At 46.0% G+C, this 21,244-nt stretch overlaps 1 protein-coding gene across 6 annotated transcripts in view; it reads right to left on the reverse strand.

Annotated features, from left to right (window-relative positions):
• The window catches only part of pde10a (phosphodiesterase 10A), a 53,683-nt gene that overhangs the window by 27,840 nt on the left and 4,599 nt on the right, over nucleotides 1–21,244 (reverse strand). For 3 of the 6 annotated variants that reach the window (XM_086180463.1, XM_086180461.1, XM_086180460.1), the window contains exon 1: nucleotides 8,564–8,892. The exons of the other annotated variants lie outside the window; for them this stretch is intronic. Coding sequence is in view for 2 of the 3 variants with exons in the window: in XM_086180461.1 (XP_086036587.1) it covers nucleotides 8,564–8,627 (64 nt within the window). In the remaining variant the exon portion in view is untranslated. Of the gene's footprint in view, nucleotides 1–8,563; nucleotides 8,893–21,244 lie in introns of those variants that run through there. 6 annotated transcript variants of the gene reach the window in all.

Below are 21,244 nucleotides of genomic sequence, written 5' to 3' on the forward strand. Positions count from 1 at the left end.
CCACTGATGGACTTCGAACAAGATCAATGAAAATCTGATCAAACATAGTGAGCACACGCGCTGGATGAAGCAGTTCATTAGAGTCCACACACACACACACACACACACACACACACACGCACGCACACGCACACACACACACACACACGCACACACACACACACACACACACACACACACACACACACACTCCTCATGATCTCTAAATCGCTACGACCAGAATGAGATATTAACAGTTTGAGTGGAATCAGACTTTACTCATTCCAGTTTGACGCAGCTGAGTGGAAGAAGCGACATCAGCCACTGGCTAAACCACCGCCCATCGCGTCAATGGTCGTTGCTGACCTGACACACCCACATTCTCCATTGGGGGATTTTTTTCTTAAAATTCAATTGTATTTTTTGCATATAATAAATGACCTATTATAATAGTGCAGTGATTTTGGACATGATTTAGGCACTTCAACAGCCTCAGAGCCGACAAACCACCACACAAGAAGGACGTGGACCCCAGGTCGGGAACCTCTGCGTTAAAAGCACAGTGTGTAGAATTTGTACTCCATTCATATCTCACTCCTCTACCTTCATGGCACTAAAAACACTAGCTCTCATTCAGCTGGCACCAATCTACTACTCAGGGGTTCAGTATCTTGCTCACTCACTTCGAGGAGCCCATAAATTAGGACCGGATAACTAGCAAAGGTTTGGTGAACTGCAGCACGGCCTGTTGAAACGTGAAGACGCGAGAGTGACAGATCTTTGTGAAACAGCAGTTTGCTGCAGATTTTTCTTATCTGTTCTCCAATCAATCATGTAAATCGGGACGATGCGCGGAGCCAGAGAGATAACATTCTCAAATCATAAGATTCTCTGTCACAAGCTAAAGTCCTAAATAGAAGTTAAACAAGGGTACAAAAGTGGCGTTGAAAGTAAACATGAAGTGAATTAAATATTGAACACTGATAAACTGATGCACTTGTGTTCATCTTTCATGTTGCAGCCTGTTGTGTTGGGGCTGATTTTCAGTTTCCTGCCGAGAAGCTTTAAAATCGAAATAAACAAATAGAAATAAATCTATTTGCTGGATTTATTGTCTATAAAGTGGAAAAGCACAAATGTGCTGAGCTGCTTGATGGTTGTGAATCTGAGTACCAGGTTTCTGCACGCCGGCGTGACGTCGCACACGTGGACACAGCTAAGATCGTCAGTTCAGGATGACAATGACGATGAGGAGGAGGACAATTTGCATTATGTAGAAGATTTCGATGCTCATTTCCTTGAAATGGTAAAGACAGAATTATCCGCTTACAGCACTTCATTAATAAAACATCAGACTCATTGTGTAGCAAAACTTAAAGGGCATATTTACAACTCTCCACGTCCCACGATCAGTTTATGACAACTAAGCAGTTATTTTTAATATGGAATCGAGGGATCATAGTGGTGCATTAAAAAGCAGATTTTCATAAATTTAAAAAGAAATTCCCCAAAATGTGAACAAAGTTTAAAAATAGGGAATTAAGCTAAAGCACAGTCACATGACCTTTTTCTCATTTTCTGAATTTCAGTCAAAATCACAAATGGGATTTTCAGCATCGACATTAAAAGCAGATGCACTTTGTTTTGTCCTAAAATGTTTTTGAGGTCTACGTTTATGACTCCAGTAAACTCAGGAACGAGTCTTTAATACTTCCACTTCAGCCACCGTGACAAGAAGGCTCAACTGGTACTGCAGTACAGACATCCAGTACTTCGTCTGCCTCTGACAGATACTGCTAAAGCTACACAGTTCATGTGCAGTTCAACTCCACTGTTAAAACACAGATTAGAAGCAAAAAAATGTATTTATCCATATCAGTTTAAATGCCCATGGAAATTGTGATTGGAGAAGATCCAAGATATTAATGTGGCTGCCATAAGCTCAGGAGGGAGAAGCAGGAGGAACGGCGGCGGGACGAGACAGCGTCGACTGCAGCATGATGGTGATTGATGCTGCGTCTCGCTGCTACTTTCTGCCGCCATCTCTAAGAGCCACAACTCAACCAAATGTGAGCGCAGTGACACCCGGAGCTGAGGGCTGTGCGTCAGCGTCCAGGGCCTGAGACTGCAGCGGCCAATCGAGGTGCAGCCAGACGGCTAAAGCACCCCACGTGTTCTGCTCCACAGGGCTGCTGCAGGGGGGGCACGCTGTGGCTTCTCCTTAAGGTTTTCTCTTAAAAATTGTCAAAGCTCAGTCAGATGTTCCGTCATCAGGGGCCAGAATCTCTACAGACAAGAACTTAATACTTCTGATTCCTATAAACATGAAAAAACCCACACAAACCAAAATTAAAAAGGTTTAGCTTTTAGAATTTCTAATGACGTTCTGTCAGAGCAGTTAGGACCCACGAGAAGGCTGCTAGTAAATAACTGTGGTGGACTGATGCAACTGGAACATTGGTGGAAGAGGCAGGGGCCACTCGGGCCTTCAGGGGCCACTCGGGCCTTCAGGGGCCACTCGGGCCTTCAGGGGCCACTCCGGCCTTCACTCAGACTCCATTGATGATGGTAAATGCATGATTTTTTTTTTTCTGGAATTTTTACCCCCACTAACTTGCTCATTTCACTGCATAAAAAATAATACTTTCACACACACACACACACACACACACACACACACACACACACACACACACACATACAAAATTCTTCTTGCCAAGATTTTCAACTGCTGTACACAGAGCTGATCCTGTAGTTGTACTGTAACGCCATGTTCTCTCAGGAACGTCGTAGCTAGCTGATACGAACCCGCTAAATCAACTGTGGAACTTTAAGCAGACACAAAAATGATCCAAGTTTCACAACGTTCCACTTTAGAGGGTTTTCTTGTCCAAGGCGATGTTAAACGGACTTTCACGACCGTGGCGGCAACATCATTACCTATTTTTTAAATAACATTTTTTAAGTAACATCAGAAAATGTGCGTTTTACGTATTAAAGGTTAATGTACATCTTGATGGGCAACAGTGAAGCATCTTTCTGTGTTGGTCTGTCAGCCAACACAAAATATTTGATTATTATCATAATTATTGTAAGTTTGGCTCATTCTTACACAATTAACAGTGAAAATAAGACTGCTGAAAGATGAAATTATTGTTAGCTCCAGCCTTTGTTACTAGTTTGATCTGATATTCATGAGATGAAGTAGCAAGGGGGGGGGGGGGCGGCAAAATATTTTTTTTTTTGTGTGGAACAAAATTTAGAAATATCTTTGTAGGACTGCGATCACTGTGCTTTTGACATTCCAACAAATAACCACAATTTACCATAAAAGGACGTTCAAAGTGTCCTTCAACGCAGCTCTTGAGTTAGTGAGCTAATGAATCGATGAGTGTGTTAACCTCTGACCTCTGCCGCTCATTCAGACAAACGCAGGGCAGGAAGCAGTTTGTTGTGCAGCAGGCTGAAGGCTGGCTGGAGATCAGCTGGCAGAGACGCGGCTGCCTGACTCAGACTTGGGCTTCCGGTGTAAAAGCTGAAGCCTGAGTTCATGCAGTGAGCTATTGTTGCATAACACTTATCTTGACTACAACACACCACACCCTGCGACGGGGAAGGGAGGGCCTGGACACACTCCGTCTGGGGCTCACATCCACCTTTCAGGGTGGACGCTCCCTCTCTGCCTGGGTTTATTCTGTACTTCTACATATATTTGAACATTCAGGCATCCAAATCTTTCAAAAACATCAAAACTGTAAATTCTTGTGAGCTACAATTGAAGTTTATGAGCATTTTTATGAAGGAAATCAATTAGGCATGGTCTGATTTTATATGGAAAAGTAAATGACTTGTAGATGCCGTAAACTGAGAGCAGTTCACTCCATCACATAATAAAACCTGCTTTCAATAAATAGGTTTTATGTTTTCTGTGAGTAAAGTAATGAAAGAAGCATCAGTATGGAAATCGGATGGTTCTGAGATCAAACCCAAATTGAGATTAGCAGACCTGCAATAAAATAAATCTGACATCAGCCTGCTCATTTTTATTTATGTATTCTTAATCAGGTCTGGAAAATGGTGAAAAGACTCGTGGAAATTTGGCACGGACGACAGACGTGTCCAGCAGGATGTCATTATTCAACGATTCATCATCGTATCAGGGTCCGACTGAGCGGACCAACATTTATCTTCAGTTCTCCTGACGCCACGTCTCTTCAGAGAGAGAAACCCCCGTGAAGCGAGCCCCCCCCCCACAGCCAGAATGTCCTTACTTTGCCGTTTAGATTTGGATTCATTTCATTCTACAAGAGCCGAGCGTGACGAATGACTGCTGATCAACTTCCTCTTCGACTGCTCCACTCAGGGACGTCCACACTAGAAACAGAGCGCTGCTCCACGTGACGAGAGGAAAGTCCTGCATGTGTCCCAACGCAAACGTCTTCAGCCATCGTGTCTTAGCGTGTTTCAGCATCCTCACGCTTCCGTATTAAATGTTTTCCAGAAACAGCTGCCCAGATGTGCTTCAAGAACCTTTAACCCTTTGTCTGGCTGACAGTTCAGAGCCGCCTCATTACATAAAACAGAGAATCACAGCAAAGCCTCAAATGTGTCAGCCTGCTTTCTGCTTGATGAATCATTGACATGTAAGTGACCGTCTTTCCCAGTCTCCTCCAGCCGGTCCGACAAACTGGCACTGTTTGCAATATCTTTAAGAATTCTGCCCAAGATTTTCGAAGCTGTTCTTTGTGCATCCGTCAGCAGAATTACACAGAAGCAAACCATCATGAAACTTGGAGTGGGGGGGGGGGGGGGGGGGGGCAAGAGCCAGGGCGCATCCAGGATTGTTCTCTTTTTCAGACACATTCTCAGTATTTCATTCTCAGGAAATACTAAAGGGGGGGTCAGTAGTAAAATGTCATCAAATCAAATGAAACAATGAAAGATTTTTTCAAGCATTTCAGTGCAGGACGTGATTCTGTTGGTTCAGCCTCGAGTCACCAGTCAAACACATCCAAGAGAGGCTTCACCCTGAACGAGACAGACTTCCAGAGGATTCTCTCACCCACATTTTATGTCGAAGTTGATGCAGAAAAGCGACTTTGATCGAGAACAAGCGTGCAAACAAAGGGAGAGCTTGAAAGCGTGCTAACATGCGGTTTGCTATGTGAGCAGAAGTGAGCGTGCGACTTTCGTGCTCCTGTCAGATGATGTCAAGAGGCAATGTCAACAGCGGCGGCCAACCTCAGCAGGACTGATGTTTAGTGAGCAAGATGTTCCTCCTCTGCAACACACAGATGAAAAATGCGTTCAAGAGAAAAAGGGAAAAGACCACTTCTCTTGAAGCTCACTCCTTCTGGCAGAGAGTCAAGGGCGAGCTGCCAAGGTACTACTTTTCACTTTCCTGACATGAGTCTGAGGCAGGAAAGGGGAGGAGGGGGGTGGCGGGGGCTGCTGGGTGCGTGCGTCAGCAGGTCCGCCTGGGACTCCCTTGCCAGGAGGTGGGAAGAGCATGTGGTTCTTATCTTATCTGTGAGCGGGCCGGAGCACGGCGTCCAACCACCGCTGCTGACATTCAACCAGCGAGAGAGGAGGAAAAAGAGTGAACACGAATGATCAAAATGTTTCTCTCTCTCTCTCCCTCATGGTGTGCGTGCGTGTGTGTGCATGTGTGTGTGTGTGCGCGCGTGTGTGTACACATGATGCAGGTGAAGCTTCCATCCTCGGCAGTCTACGGTGAAGCGAATCAACGCCAGTCAGTAGAAAGCTGTCAAATTAAGAAAATGCTGTTTCACCCGAGACTTTGGCTGAGGACGCATCACTTCCTGAGACACGCCCCTACATGGAGACAACAAACACACAGGCTAACACCTCACGCTCCAGGGACAGACAGACAGACAGACAGACAGAGACAGTGAGAGGGAGATTTCCATGGAAATGTAATTTGCATTATTTCCACCTCTGTGGTCCAGGTCATTAGACATAAAGGGTAAAGGCTATAAATGGCAGAGCGAGATGTAGATAAGGCTTGTCCCTTGATCCACAGCCTAACAGCGAGCTCGCCGCCAAGCAGCCACACTCTAACTGCAGTTATATCAGCTTGACCTTCACCTACAGCTCCAACTATAAACTCTGCCATTAGAACAAAACTGCCTTCAGCGTTTCTCTCAATAAAAGCGTGAAGATGGCTCAGCAAACGGCGCTGATGATAATGAGCCTCCGAGTCAGCATCTTGCCTGAACCGGTGGTTTGATGTAAGGCTGCCCCCCCCCCCCCCCGCCTCCCCTCGCCGAGCCACATCAGTGACAGGGGTCATGTTCCCCGCTCCACATCTGGACTGATGCTGAACTCTGCAGCCGCTCCGCTCTGGGCCCGATGGGAACCTGGTAATGAGAACCACAGATTCTTGCGTCTCCTCCAGTGCCGCGTTCTTTTATGAGCTCTGACACGAGGACAAGCTGTAAAGAAGTCTACATGTATGTGGCCTTTTCCCATCCCCTCAGATATTAACCCCCCGACAAGCTGACAGAGGGTCAACGGACGCCTTGAGGAGAATGTCATCTGTTGGGCCGCTCATATCGTGCACCGAGCCCTGGCGCCGGTCCAGCCCTGCACAGATCTCGCAATAAAGAGGGTTCAAACTGCATCACAAGCTAATTTTCTTTGGCTCGAATTTCCTGCGAGCTTAAATAAACACTGAAGACAAATCACAAAGGGAAGCGATGTGGCGAGAGCCGGGCCTGGTATGGAGGCATTCAAACTTCAATCAAGCTTTCACTTTCCGATCACATCAAACTCATTTATTTCCTCAGTCTCAGGAGAAGTGTCAGAGAGGAGGCGTGTGGAGGGCCGGAAATGTCCAGCGTGAGCACTTCCTGCCTGACAATGCAGCCTTCTTCACAGAGTTAAGCAACTGGCTTTAAAAATGCCTGAGAGATCACATTAGGGCTGACCTTGCCTGGCCAGAACTGTCCACAATACCCTCATACATGCGCGTATACGCACGCAGCATGAGACTACAAACAGCTACAACATCCCCCGACTAAATCACTGACTCGCTGCCTGTGAGGGCTACAATTATGCGAGCAAGCAGGGAGCCAATGAGCCAGCATCTCCACAAACCCGAGTCTGTCTCTGGGCCCAGGACCGGCTTCACGGAACAATCCTGCGCCCAGACCCGATCCAGAGAGGACGAACACAGATAAACACGCCAGGAGGCAAACAACAACCTGCACCGGCGTTCTTCACTCTGACCTAAACGGATCAGTCGGGTCAGATATTTCATAGAGAACACCGGGGATTAAACAAAATAATATCTCTGCTAGTGTCAAAAGGTCAAACAGCAAGTCTGGATGAATTATTCCCTGATCACAAACTAACCAGGAATACAGCTGTTAATCCCACGTTTAACCCAGATTAATCGACAGCTGCAGAATTTCAGAGCAGGAGTTTCCACATCCGTGCATGACAGTCAATCGATTCGACGTAAAACCTGAGTTTCAAACGCTGCTGGATTTAAAAAGCCTGGAACTTTCTGTTGCTGAGCTGCCACTCAGGTCCTGGGCCCCGCTGCTGTTGAGGGGCCACCAAAGGTCACGTCAGGTGCCACTCCAACAACCACTGACAGGATTACTCCATAAATCACGACAAATCATGTAAAAGGAATAAAGACGAACTTGAAAATGAGGGATGTAACCAAACGTACAAAGATTGAGAAATCACACTGACGACACAAATTTTTTTCCCTCCAGTTTCTTTTTTTAAAGTCCTATCTATTTGAAGACAAACTAAAGCATTAAAATGTAGCAGAAACGAGCTACAGGGACCATAAACGGTAAATAAGATCAACAAATGCAGCAAGGAGACCCAGCTGAGCCCTGAGAAGCACCGCCTTGCTCCACAGATGCTGGTGCTTTTCTGGGGGCAAATCTAAGAGATTTTAGGGATACGAATCAATAATTAAAGCAGTATTATTTTATTGCATTTTTGAAATGTTTAATTTTTTTTATTAATTTCTTTAACTGTGGCATTTATCTAATATTCACCATCATATTTTGCTGATAATTTTCTTATTCCAACGACAAAAACTGAAATCTACTCAATAATTAAATTTAACAGGACACCCAACTAAATATAGAAAATATCATTCATAATTATAATAATTGTGATGATGATTCTAATAATAATTATCATATTAATGCTAAAAAATAACTTCAGCGTCGGGCTGTATATTACTTTAGAATGAAGACATTTTCTGGTATTATGTTCTGGGTCCTTGCTCACTGGTTCCAGGGGAGCATCTGGTTTTACTGGAGGAATTTTCAGCCTCTGTTGGCCGCGTGCAGCCCGGCACACCACGGTCACCGAGCTGCGCGCGGTTCGTCCGAACCGGATCGCGAACGCCACATTGAAGGACCTGCGCTCGTGCCCGGTCCCACCCATCGAGCCCATCCGGACCATCTAAGAATCTGTCATTCATAAAGTGAACTCGCCTGGAAGGAACATTAAGGGAGCATCAGGAGCTCTTGGCTGTCCTGGTACTGGAACTCAAAGCGGGTTCCGTTGGTTTGTGGGTCAGAATACCTACTTGCGCCCAGGAAGCAGTCCGTTAACCTTCTGAAACAGCTTGTTGAAGACGGACCATCTTCCATGTCGGAGAGTGAGCGCTAGAGGAGAGAGGAGCCCCGGAGAAAAGTGCGCCTCTGCAGCTGCAACTTGGTGCGTGTGTCGCGGCGACAACTCCTCCAGGACGCGCCGGGTGATGGTGTCCCCGTCGCGAGGGGCTGCGCTCGCTTTAGGAAGGGCAAGAAGAGTGGCGTGCCGCCCTCCCCCCCCCCTCCACACCTCCAGCAGCGCTATGACCCAGCACCGCTGGCCGAGGTGTCGCTACAGTCGGTCCGCCTCCTCGCTGCGGTCGCTCCGCTGTGGATGTGCTGCAGCAGCAGACTGGGCGAGCGGAGGCGACGACGCACAGACGGAGATGAGGGAGTACACACACACACACACACACACACACACACACACACACACACACACACGGGAGAGAGAGAGAGAGAGAGAGAGAGAGAGAGAGAGAGAGAGAGAGAGAGAGAGAGACAGCAGCCCGCTGTCAAGTCAGTCACAACATCCAAGCACTTTCCTGTTGTTCCTGTCAAAATAAAAGCACTAAGGAGTCCGTGTGTGTCTCGCCTCCACCAGCGAGGTTGGCTTTACTCTCAGTAGGACTGCACAAAAACTACCGGGCAGATTTTCACCATACTTGGTGAAGGCCTGTAGATTGGGCCAAGGAGGAACCCATTACATTTAGGGGCAGATTGGCTGGAGCGCCACCTGGTGGCAACAACTTTGAGTAAACCCTCTCAACCAGATCCATTCCAAATTTTGTCAGAAATTCCTGAAGAGCTTGGGAAAGGTTGTTGTCAGGACTGTTCAACGCCTGCGGGAGACTTTTGTAACTGGACTCCACATGACCCTGCTCCCAACTTCACGTTTGATCAGAAGATAAGAATCTACAGCTGGAATTTAAGTGGGATCACCACCTCGTGGTTCTAGGAGTACGTCTGATGATCCACAAATGACTCCTTGTCGCCTCACATGATTCACAGCTACATTGTAAGTGTCCTAACACAGGAGGTGTAGCGTCGCTCTGCTCTCATCCCCCTACAGAATGGGGAGGGGGGGTGCTCATCACTTCTTGCAGCTTTAACTAGGGCCCAAGTATAAAGTGATGGGGTCTGGGGGGGGGGGGGGGGGGGCCTTGGCTCTCTGGTTCTTTAGCTTAAAAATTGTGTCCCATTGTTTGGGTAATTGATTTTAGTTTTTCCTACACACACACACACACACACACACACACACACACACATTTATGAACAGTATAAACGTTTTAAAGAACATTTGTGGTCTTTCTTTTTTTTACTGAAAACACAGTTGCATCGTGCAATGAACTTTCTTAGGACGCCTGCAGGAAAAGAGAATTAAACACACGTATCCGTGAGATTCCTTCCTTCATTGAAGGGTTCCTCTGCGACTCACTGCTGGGACTGTTTACAGTATTTCACTTTAATGCATTTTACAAATGTATACAAATCTTCATTCTCCTAAATCACATGATGAGTCAGTCGGTCGTGGCTGCGATCTGAGAGAGACGGAGTAGGAGAAGGAGGAGGACCAGTCCGAGCATCTCGCTGCTACTCCGTCCCAACTGCAGCAGAGATGTGTTGGACTCCTCAAGTAAGACATCCAGACTCAGGGGGACGAGGTGACTGCCAAAGCGAAGGAAGAAAAGAGGCCCTGCTGCCTGAGGTGCCTCAGCAGGCCATGCTTTATATTTCTGAGCTGGATCTGCACCAGGTCATTGGACAAAAAGGAAGAGCAGATCAACTAACTGCAAAATGAAAAAGGAGGCCTTGCTGTCTGAGGTGGAACTCTTCCAGCAGCTGCTCCACACACAGCAGGCTGGGCACGCTGAGGCAGATGTGAAGGCTGAGACCAGGATCATGCAGCTGGAGCTGGAGATCAGTGATAAGGAAAACACGTCAGGTGAGGCTCAGCAGCTGGAGGAGGCCCCGGAGCAGGATGGAGGGAGTGGGCGGGAGAGGCGCAGCTGGCTGAACTCAGGAGGAGGAGGTGGAGGAACACAACAGGATGAAGGCTGCACTCAGACACACACAGGAGGCCGTGAAGGAGGAGTAGGAGGTGATGGAGGGAACGCAGCGGGCTGACACGATGACCAGGCTCGTCAAATGCGATGAAAAGGTGGTTCTTCTCTCCTGTAGAGCTGTACTGGCTACAAAGGTACCGATCCGACACCACACGCGTTCCTATCCCTGTAACAGAGCCCTGCCGCTCCCCAGTGAGCTGAGTTATCTCTGACTAATATTACAGGCAGGAAATCAATTCTTCTTCTGTGTTCTAAAACAGTAGCCTGCACAGGGAAGTTGTGCTGTGCTTCCAAAAACATTGTAGCTAAGCTAACTAGCAGTCAGCCCCCCGGTGGAGGTCTGGCTCTTTGTAATAGACCAGAGAGGGGGGAAGCGTCTCTGTCTGACTCTGAAAATGATGGACAATCAGCACATTTTCCAAAAAGTTGCGGCATGTTTTGATGTTAAAGACACAGCAGCTCTTTGTGTGCAGGTATAAATTTTTACTCTGTAATCCAAATACTTCACCCAGTATGAATACAGCGTGTCAAGAGTGCAGTGGGGTTGTGATCTGTTGTGATACAGATGAAACCGACTTAAGACGTAAACTTGAGGATAACAACTACTTGGCTTCCACGGGGTTAAATTAGAAAATGGCTCCATGATCTGTTTCTTCAATTCAAGAAGCGAAAGCATTTTTCTGTATCCGCTCCTCTGACGTCACTTCAGGTGAAATGTAATAAGCCAGACTATCAACACCTAAAATATTTCTGTGTGCCCACGTCAAGTCCCAAACCAAGTGAGCTCACTATCTCCACAACCTTTGTAGATGTGCAGACGTGTTATCAGCACCTAAACTGCTCTGCGTCTGCAACATGATACAGCAGAAAGTGTGCCAGACTCCCTCACGGCCGCCGCGTTACATTCTGATCATATCGAGAGCGAGAGAGAGGTGTGGGAGCTGTGGCGGGTACGTCAGCATGTGTGCTATCAATCACTGGCATTCCTGCACTCTGGAGCAGCTGGCCCATTCAGAGGTTATGTATAACATAATGAATTCTCTCTGACGCACTCTGTCGCCTTTCCCTTCGTCCGAGCCCTCGGGAAAAGCCCTTTCATGTAAAAATAACTGAACAGTAACACATCAGGCTATTTCCCATCAACAGCCACTTGATTCTTTTAAGTGTAATATTACATTTCATTTGAAATATATGAAATGAGGCCAGCTACAGTGACATAATCAGGCTTTAATTCGAGGATATAAGATTCATAACCCACGTGAGGTGAGACATTCTCAGTCGTCGCGACAGTCGTGTGTAGATAAGAGAACTCTCACAATCATCAACTGGAACAGGAGCTGAGGCTGCTTCAGGGCTCACCTCTGAGCCTCCTCCCTCGCCAGCTTCAACGCCAGAATTTAAAGAGAAAACAAATACTTTACAAAGGCTCCCTGCAGAGTTCGTGACTGCTTGTTTATGAGTTTATGTGAGATGGCTACGCATGAGGAACTTATAGGGGAGATGTGGTGGATCATAAGGATGGATGCCATGTTGACCCAGCGGTGAACCCTTCTGATTCCAACGTTCATAAGCGGCAGCACAAATGTTTGGATCATACAACAGGAAGTAGCTTTTTTAAATACATCCTGCAGCCTGATCTGAACACAATATAACATATTCAGTTTTAAGATGTATGGAAGGAAGAAGACTCGTGCACTGACATAAAGCAGTCTGGCGCTATGAGGAGGAGGAGCAGCAACTCTGGCTGCATGCTAAACACACAAGGAAGACTCAACAATAGCGGTGCATCAATGATGGCTAGTTAACTGTGAGTCAAGGCTTGATTAACCATTAGTTAACAATGCACTACTCTTTGGTCACGGTGTTCACGTTAACTGTGCGGGTTTCTGCAGAGATGGGGTGAAGTATTAGTTAACACACTCAAAAAAGGAAATAAGAGACAAAAGCAGTTTTGTACTTGCAGAAACACTCTTGAAGAATGTTTTCTCAAAGGTACATTTGTTACCTCAAAAGTACAATATTGGTTTTTGAGAGGCCAGAAATACACACTAACAGAAAAGGGAAACAATTCCTAGCGACAAGCATTGGTACGGTTACAGCCACACGCTGGTGCTCGTATTTATCAGCGTTAAGAAACCCGTTTACCAAATTGCCACTAATAAAAATGTCATCCTGGAGTATTTGGACAAAGGAGGAAGTCATAAAAATGCACATTTATTGAAAAGGGTAGATCAAACACATGGATTTTAAATCTGAGTAACTTTATATTTTTCCCGATGCACTTGGAATAAACGAACTAGAGACCTGAGAAAACCTCAAAATGTCCGCCAGGGTTCTCTCTGACTTGATTTGGACGCACTCGCCTCTCTGTCAACATTATGCTGCCACCGAATCCATCTGTGAATGGATTCCATGTGTGTTCCAGGGAGACGTATGAACATTGAAAAAGGGCGATGATGAAAGAAGCTGAAATCTCAGCATGGGGTGTGTGTGGAGGTTTGCTGTACGGCCGCCGGTGAGGGAGCGGCGTGTCCACCGGGGGATCAACAGCTGACTGAAGACCAAGTGGTCGGCGGCTAAGCTCAGCTCGGATGTTTTTAGCAAACAGCCTCCTGATGACTGCAGCCTCTGTCTCCCGACACGAGAGGTGCACATCTTCAGACGTGTGTGCTTGTTCACACAAACAGCTTCGCCCCCCCCCCCCCAACCGCCACCTCCCCCTCATCCACTTGAGCACATTTCTGATTCAAGGCACTGTACAAGCTTTTTGCACGCTGCATGCACACGCACACACACACACACACACGCGCCCTAGATCTAAGTAAAACATTTACAGATCACATGCAAGCACACGCAAACATGAACACATATACACAGAGGAGCATATCCACACTCACACACACATCACATGCAGCAGACACACACCACAGAGACTTCCAGTCCCCTCCCCCCAACTGAATAGTCTGTTCTGACAATCCACAGGACAGCCGGAGCATTGACGTCAGAGGCAGGCCCATGAAAATACAGGGTCCCTGGGGGGCTGAGCGAGTTATGCACATCTTCACAGCTTGGCTCGCAACTAGTTCAACAGCCAATGAGCATATTACTGCCTCTGTTGGCTCTTATTTGTCAGAAAATGTAATAATGATCGTAAAAAAAGGAGCTCTACATTTACACAAAGACTGGCATCCACACATTTGCATGCAACTGCAATGCGGATCATCAGAAATGTGACGTCAATGGACGTCATCGCTCTGAGGTCCATAAGGAGGAATGTGAGATAGATCCATAATTAAGGTTAATGGAAATACAAATCACAGCATATCGTGACCTGCGCCGTGTCGTCTTAATAATTGCCGTTTTGAAGCGTGGCTTTCAGACTGGAGTATATTAGAGGTACCCAGAGGAAAGGTCTGTTGCTCGCTCAGACATCCTCGCTGTCCCTGGAGAACAGATGACATCTTTGTTTATCGCTCAGTGTTTTCAACATCGCTCCCCTCTAAGACATCATTAGGACGCTGGAGCCGTTCATCTCACTGTTCTCTTTCCTCTCACCTTTCTCAGATCGTCTCGAGCAAATTATGTAACCGTCTGCCTGAAACTAAATACAGAGTGTGTGTGTGTGTGTGTGTGTGTGTGTGTGTGTGTGTGTGCGTGCACGCACGCGCGTGACGTAAGCTTCGCCATGCTCTTTGGATTTTAACCCCAAAACAATTTGGAAGTCCTAATTTGACATAAGATATTCATTCATTCACTAGTCTAACCTGTCAGTGTCATTCATTCATTCACTAGTCTAACCTGCCAGTGTCATTCATTCATTCACTAGTCTAACCTGTCAGTGTCATTCATTCATTCACTAGTCTAACCTGTCTAACATTTACTAGTCTTACCTGTGACTGATTCATTCATTCATTCACTAGTCTAACCTGTGTGTCATTCATTTATTCACTAGTCTAACCTGTCTAACATTTACTAGTCTTACACACACACACACACACACACACACACACACACACACACACACACACAGATTTAAATTAATCCACTTCTTAATTTCTAACTTTAGCATCGTGACGACAAATACGCTCATGAAAACACGCGATGGTCGTCATTCAGGAAACTCACACAAATTTGTTTGTAGCCCTGATTTTAGTCTTACAGGCAGCGATCAAAGCATGACAGTTGTTGTAAGTCCGCTCCTGACATCTGCTGTGTCCCTCCTGTAACTGTCAATCACACAGGCTTGAATATTCCAGGATGTACACAGCAGATGTCAGGAGCAGGAGAAACAGATATCAGGCTTTGCTTCCTGTCTCCAAGACAAATTTAAGGGTTAAAGCGGTCAATCAGTGTTAAGGAACAGATGTGAGAACACAAGAATGAGGCCCAGTATGTGTTGTATCAGATCGGTCCGTTTACGTTTCATTGTGAGCGTCATCAATCTGTCCTCACTGTTTCTCCCAGAGACGTAACCAGAACGGAACCAGAGAAGAGAGGGAGGCGCGCATATGTTGAGCCTGTTACTCGCCCGGCCGGCACTGATGTCAACACAATACATCAAAGTCTGGGTTTCATATACAGCCAGCACTTTTTTTAAGATTAGTGAGACGGTTTATGTCAGCGGTAGGATCAGGATTCAGGCACAGACCAGCAACTAACAGGTTAATACTAGTCAGAGTGTTGCGAAGGTTTAGGGCAGAATCTTTTCAGAGCTGAAGTCGATCCAGAAACTGATCTGACTGAGAATGATCCACCGTGAAGGAGCGTAGCAGTCCGACCAGGGTCACCAGTATCAGCTCCAGTACAGATGTGGACGCACCCGCCGGGCACTGAGATCTGATCCCACAGGCCGGAGGTGGTCTGGGTCGCATGCAACCGCACCAGCGTGTGAAGACGAATGTGGTCGCTTGGTGAGTCTGAGAGCTCAGAACACATTTACTCAGGAGTCTTTATTTCCTGGACCAAAGAACTCTACTGGCAGTGGGTCCAACAGTGTGGCTGATTGTGTTCAGCCACACACACACACACACACACACACACACACACACACGTAGATTCTGATTATTGCTATATTTTTTCTACTGCAAACTAGAAAAGCATCCCTGACTGTGGGTTAGACTCGTGAGGTCGAGTCTCCCGGTTGGAACGCGTTCTACCTCCAGGTGTGAACTGATGAGTTTTGGACCCCCGGAAGTTTGGAGCCTTGGTGACTGTATCTTGGATACAGTGAGAGGAAACTGTAACACACACCAGGGATTACATGTCATGTCCCTGGTGTCCACTGGTCATACTGGTCCCTCCAGCTGCCGGCGTGTCGCTCCAGCAGAGGCGCAGCAACAGGAAGCAGAGCAGCCGATCAAAGTTGCCTTTTATGGATGCAGTGAGAGTGAGGATGATGATGGTCTCCACTTTGGTAGACGAGTGATGGGTGACTTTGAGTGTCCCTGTGGCGTCTGCACATCCACCATCTTTGGAGTCTTTTGTTGCCATAACAACACCACCCAGCTGGAAGCAGTGCGGGTGGCAGCAAGGGTCGCTGGAACTGTCCCGATGCCCTCACCTCTGGTTCTTAGCTGCCAAAGGTGCTGCAGCACCGCCAATGCAGCGACTCAACAGCCAGCACCTGATTTACTGGATCGTCCAAAGCAAAAAATAAAAAAATTAAAGAGTAGATGAGTTGTTGTTTTTTTTAAGGAAAGTTGAAATACAACTGACAGATTTAGTTAGGAAATTCAGTTTCGGGCAAAACCACCAGTCCAACCCAGCAGGGACAAGATGAGAGCAACGCAAAAAGACCGCAGCCGTGCATTCATGACGAAACACTGCTGATTATTTTGGAGTTCTCACCCCTTCAGTGTGTTTCTTGTAGCTGAAATCACTGATTTAAATCTGAAAAAAAACAAAATATCTAAAATACCACCTTTTTAAAAAAATATCACTAAGAATCAATGAACAAAACCACAAGACGTCAAAGTTGAACCCTAAGGTCTTTTTTATAAGAATGCACTGGGAAACAACTGAACACGTTTGTGCGCTTAAACTGTTTTTTCACCGCTGTCTTTTGTGTTTGTGCGCCGTTTGGTGTTGTGCGTTTCCTTCAGGTAAAGTTGTTTCTTTAATCAAACGATTTACGCGGCGAGTGGAGTGTTCCAACAAAAAACAAAACAACACATGAGGTCATACATGTTGTTGACCTCTGTGGTGAGGCAGGTGAGCCTCCCAGCATTCCCACACTGCTGTCAGCACACTCACTTGTAAAACTACAACAACCGCAGCCAGAAGGTGAAGTCTACAACCCTTGACCTTATGACCTTTGAACTTACGAGGAGACCTCATCAAAAAAAAAAGAAGTTATTTTTCTATCTGAATTATTTGCTTATTCGTCTGTTTGTTAGCATGAAACCTGCAAATGAGCCACAAATAAAAAGCAGTTATGGATGTTCATTGCTAAAAACGATGTAAAAATCCACATAGGCACTGCTCTTATATGACAGGATAGAATCCCTTCAGGACTGATCAGCTTTATAATTTTACATATATATACGTGGAACATTGTGAAGCTGTAATATAAGAGCTGTATATATTAAATATAATATATATATACACACAAAATATGAACACACACACACACAGTATGTATATGTGTGTTCATGCTGAACTACACGTTCACCATCGTTTAGGATCGTGTTCCACATGCGAGGAAATTTAACACCGCTAATGAAAAGGGATTAAATATGATGATAGATAATTGAAAGAAATGTTGATATGGTTTTAATGAGAGAGAGAGAGAGAGAGACAGACAGAGAGAGAGAGACAGAGAGGTACAGCAGCACACAGGTGGAGCAGATATGAGCTGCGGAGCGCTGCAGTGGAGGGATCTGCAGAAAGCACATGGAATAAAAAAAAATTTAAAAGGCTGAAAAAAAATGTGATGAAAGCAGGGTGCTGGGTGGGGGAGTGAAGGTGGCGGCGGGGGGGGGGGGGTATCTGCGTCAGAGCTGGAGCCAATGAAGTCAGAGACGGGGCAGGCTGAAGCAGGAGATGCTGTTACTGCCACTCACAGCGTCCGCCTGGGCCTCATGTTCTCGACGTCACCGAGCTGGCACAAATTATGACTGCCCCACACACACACACACACACACACACACACACACACACTCTCTCTCTCTCTCCCTCTTTATGAGCGTTACACACACACATTTACTACACCGTTCAATGACGTTTAAATTAGCTCAGCAGCAGACGTGTTTTATTCACCTAAAATTGAATAATGCACAAAAATACAGTGCAGTAAAGACAGAAGGACTTTTATAGTTCCTTATTTTTTCTACCTTCTATAACACCAAGCTGTTAGCATCATGCTAGTGTTTATGTATAACGTGAGCGGCTGTATCTCCACACGGGGCACATGGTTTTCTTGCCTTAGCATCACAGGGCAATTAATAATTATATTATGAACTCTATTTCAAATGATTTAAGAATAAAAAGAGTCATCCCAGTTTGTCCACTGATGAAGACAAACCACCCTCCCTCCGACAATTTATTGAAACTTAAAACTGATTTCCCTCCTTTTTCACATAATTTGTTATGCAAAAATTATTTTAAAAAGTGAGAAGAGTCTTTCTCAGAAATGCAGGAAACAAATGTGTGTGTGTGTGTGTGTGTGTTCATTCACACACACCCACGCAAATCCTGGTTATTTAGATTAGTAAGCAGTGTTTCCGTTGGCGCCACTTCTGACCTAGATTATCACATCTGTAATTCTAGAGGATGATTATGATGATGAGCATGTGGTCAGAGGTCGTGTGTGTGTGTGTGTGTGTATATATGTGTGTGTGTGTGTGTGTATATATGTGTATATATGTGTGTGTATATATGTGTGTGTGTGTATATATGTGTGTGTGTGTGTGTGTATATATGTGTGTGTCCGGTGGGGGGGAGAGGGGGGCTGATGTTACTTTACTGCCTGTGTCTTCAGTTGTATGTGTGAGTGGACTCATTTGTTGCCTACACACATGCTCTCTCTCTCTATCTCACACACACACACACACACACACACACACACACGTTATCTTTGTGGGGGCATTCATTCATTCACGTATCTGATCGTTGAACACATTTAAACAACAAAAATATTATAAAACAAGAGCGTGCATGCGTGCGCACAAACACACACACGAGATTTCCATGAAAATAAAAAAAATACAGAAATATCAAATTATGTTATTTCAGATTTTGTTTCACATTTTTTTCAGTCCAGAAAATTTGATGCTCACTGCCGTCGTGCTCAAGTGAGATTTCCATCAATCTGCGAAGTGAAGCGTGTTTCAGTCTGTTGCAACAACCGGAGCAGCAGCTGCAGCTCTGCTGGAAGGAGCCTCTTCTTATAGGTGGTGACGCAAGCAGCAGGCATGAGCCATGACCTCATCAGCTCCACACATACACACACACACACACACACACGCGCGCGCGCGCCTACCTCCTCAGAGCTATATGACGCTTCCACTCACTCATCACACATGTGCTGATCTCGGCGCTAACACCTGGAACTGGACGCCGCGGTCAAACAGAGGCCCTTCCACAGGCAGCTGAATCATTACTCACAGCTGAGTGATGTCACACATCCTGTCAGTGTGTGTGCTTCTTCTGACGGCTGAGGTGCTGCCGAGTGGCTCTGCAAGCCCTACACGTGAACACGCCACCGGAAAATTGACAAAGCAACACAGTTGGCTGCTTTTATGATCGTAGAAGAAAATGTGAAGAACTTAAAGACCCAAGCAGCCTTTTTCTAGTTTCACCCAAATCCCACCGACTACGTTTATGTCACGAGGAGAAGTAGGAATAATTTTTCAGTGTGGCAAAAAGAAAATTGAGCTCTTTGCCAAATATCTTTAACAAGCTAGGACCAATATTAAAATATATGTTGGAAATGAAGATAAAATAGTCCATATTTTTTTTGTGTAATTCAAAAAAAATAAAGGAGGAAAAATTCTGACGAGAAAAATACAAATGTAATAAAATACAGCTGACTATAACAGTGATTTATGTGTTGATAAATTTAGGGTCTCAAGCAACAAGAAATAAAATCAGAAGGAGGAGAAGATGCTTTGGAACTCAAACGGGGCGGGGAGCGTCTGGTGGGACGAGCCTGCAGCCCTCATCAGACGCCAAAGTGAGTGTGAATCAGAGGTGAGAAATATGGGTGCTGACGTCCAGGCCTGTCAATCTCTCCCAGCAGCAGACACCACACAGGCTGAGACATTGGCCTGGGCTGTTTACAATAGCACACACACACACACACACACACACACACACACACACACCTTGTTCCTCACTCGTGCAACAATTTGAAAATCTAGAACATACATCAAGTTTTTACAGTCAAATTTTTGTACTTTAAACTGAATCAAAGTGATGTAACACTTTTAGCACTGCAGTCACATTGAAATTAATATTCGCTATCAAAATAACTTGACAAATGTAATAGAATTATTTGCGTCTTCCCCTGCCAGCCACTCACTCACCGAGTTTCAGCAGCAGCCGCTGAAACAAAAGCAACGACACGGAGCACCGGTGATTATCAGCTCCAGAGCGCCCTCGTTCTCATTTTAGTGCTACAGCCCCATCTAGTGTCTGTCAGCCAGGATTAGGATCCAGGCATCGAAGAAAGGTCAAAGGTCAACATTCAATGAGACTATAGTAACAGATACAATGCAAATCTCTGTACTTGACTTGAAGTCCACCGAGTGGTATTCCTGTACAAATCAAGCTTGTTGTTAACCACTGATGCGCTTGTGTTCACAGTGTGTGTGAGCGAAGCGGGAGCTTGTGTGCATGCTTGGATGTGTGTGAGTTTGCATGTGGTTCACACACTAAGTGCTCTGTGGCGTCACCAGAGTGGCAAACAGCCCAGCTAATGCACTTCCACAGCTCCGTGGGCACAGAGCCAAACTAAAGAGACACACACACACACACACACACACACACACACACACACACACACACAGAGCGCTGGAAACGCACGGCGGTGTGTGACGCTCCTCCTCAGTTTAAACGCAGGAGGAGGAACCCGCCCGCAAGACGCGCAGCTTTGTGTTCTGCAGTGTGCGGCGCAGCAGGGGAGGATGCGAGAACAAGACCTTTTTGTTCATGTTAGCAAAGGCCATTTTGTAATGTTCTCCTCGCTCGTTAATGGGGCGGGGCCATCATTGCAACGGGGCAAGATATACGGCAACCATTTTCTCTCAAACACAAAATAATGGAAATCTTCTTAATTTGTCCCACTGATTTATATTCCATTACTTTTTACAGCCTTATAATAGAATACTAGAGGAACTGTTTACTAAACTTTACAGGACCACGCCAACTTTGGGGAAAATCAGCTTATTTCCTTCCACCAGCCAGACAAGAAGACATATGCCTGTTGGAAAAGTGCCCTCCTGTGCCGCTGCCCCCTGGAGGCGGAGCTGTGACGCTGCACGCACACGAGTGCGATTTTCACGGCGGATGAGCGGATCAAGAGGCCCCACGAGGATGCAGGCGTGACTGTAGAGTCACAGTTTGTCTCTTGGGAGCTGTGAGCAGGATCTTTATGGAACATTTTGCTAC

Source organism: Aulostomus chinensis, chromosome 16 (genome assembly GCF_037954235.1).
Source record: "Aulostomus chinensis isolate RoL2024-O1b breed Wild chromosome 16, RoL_Achi_v1.0, whole genome shotgun sequence".
NCBI lineage: Eukaryota > Metazoa > Chordata > Actinopteri > Syngnathiformes > Aulostomidae > Aulostomus > Aulostomus chinensis.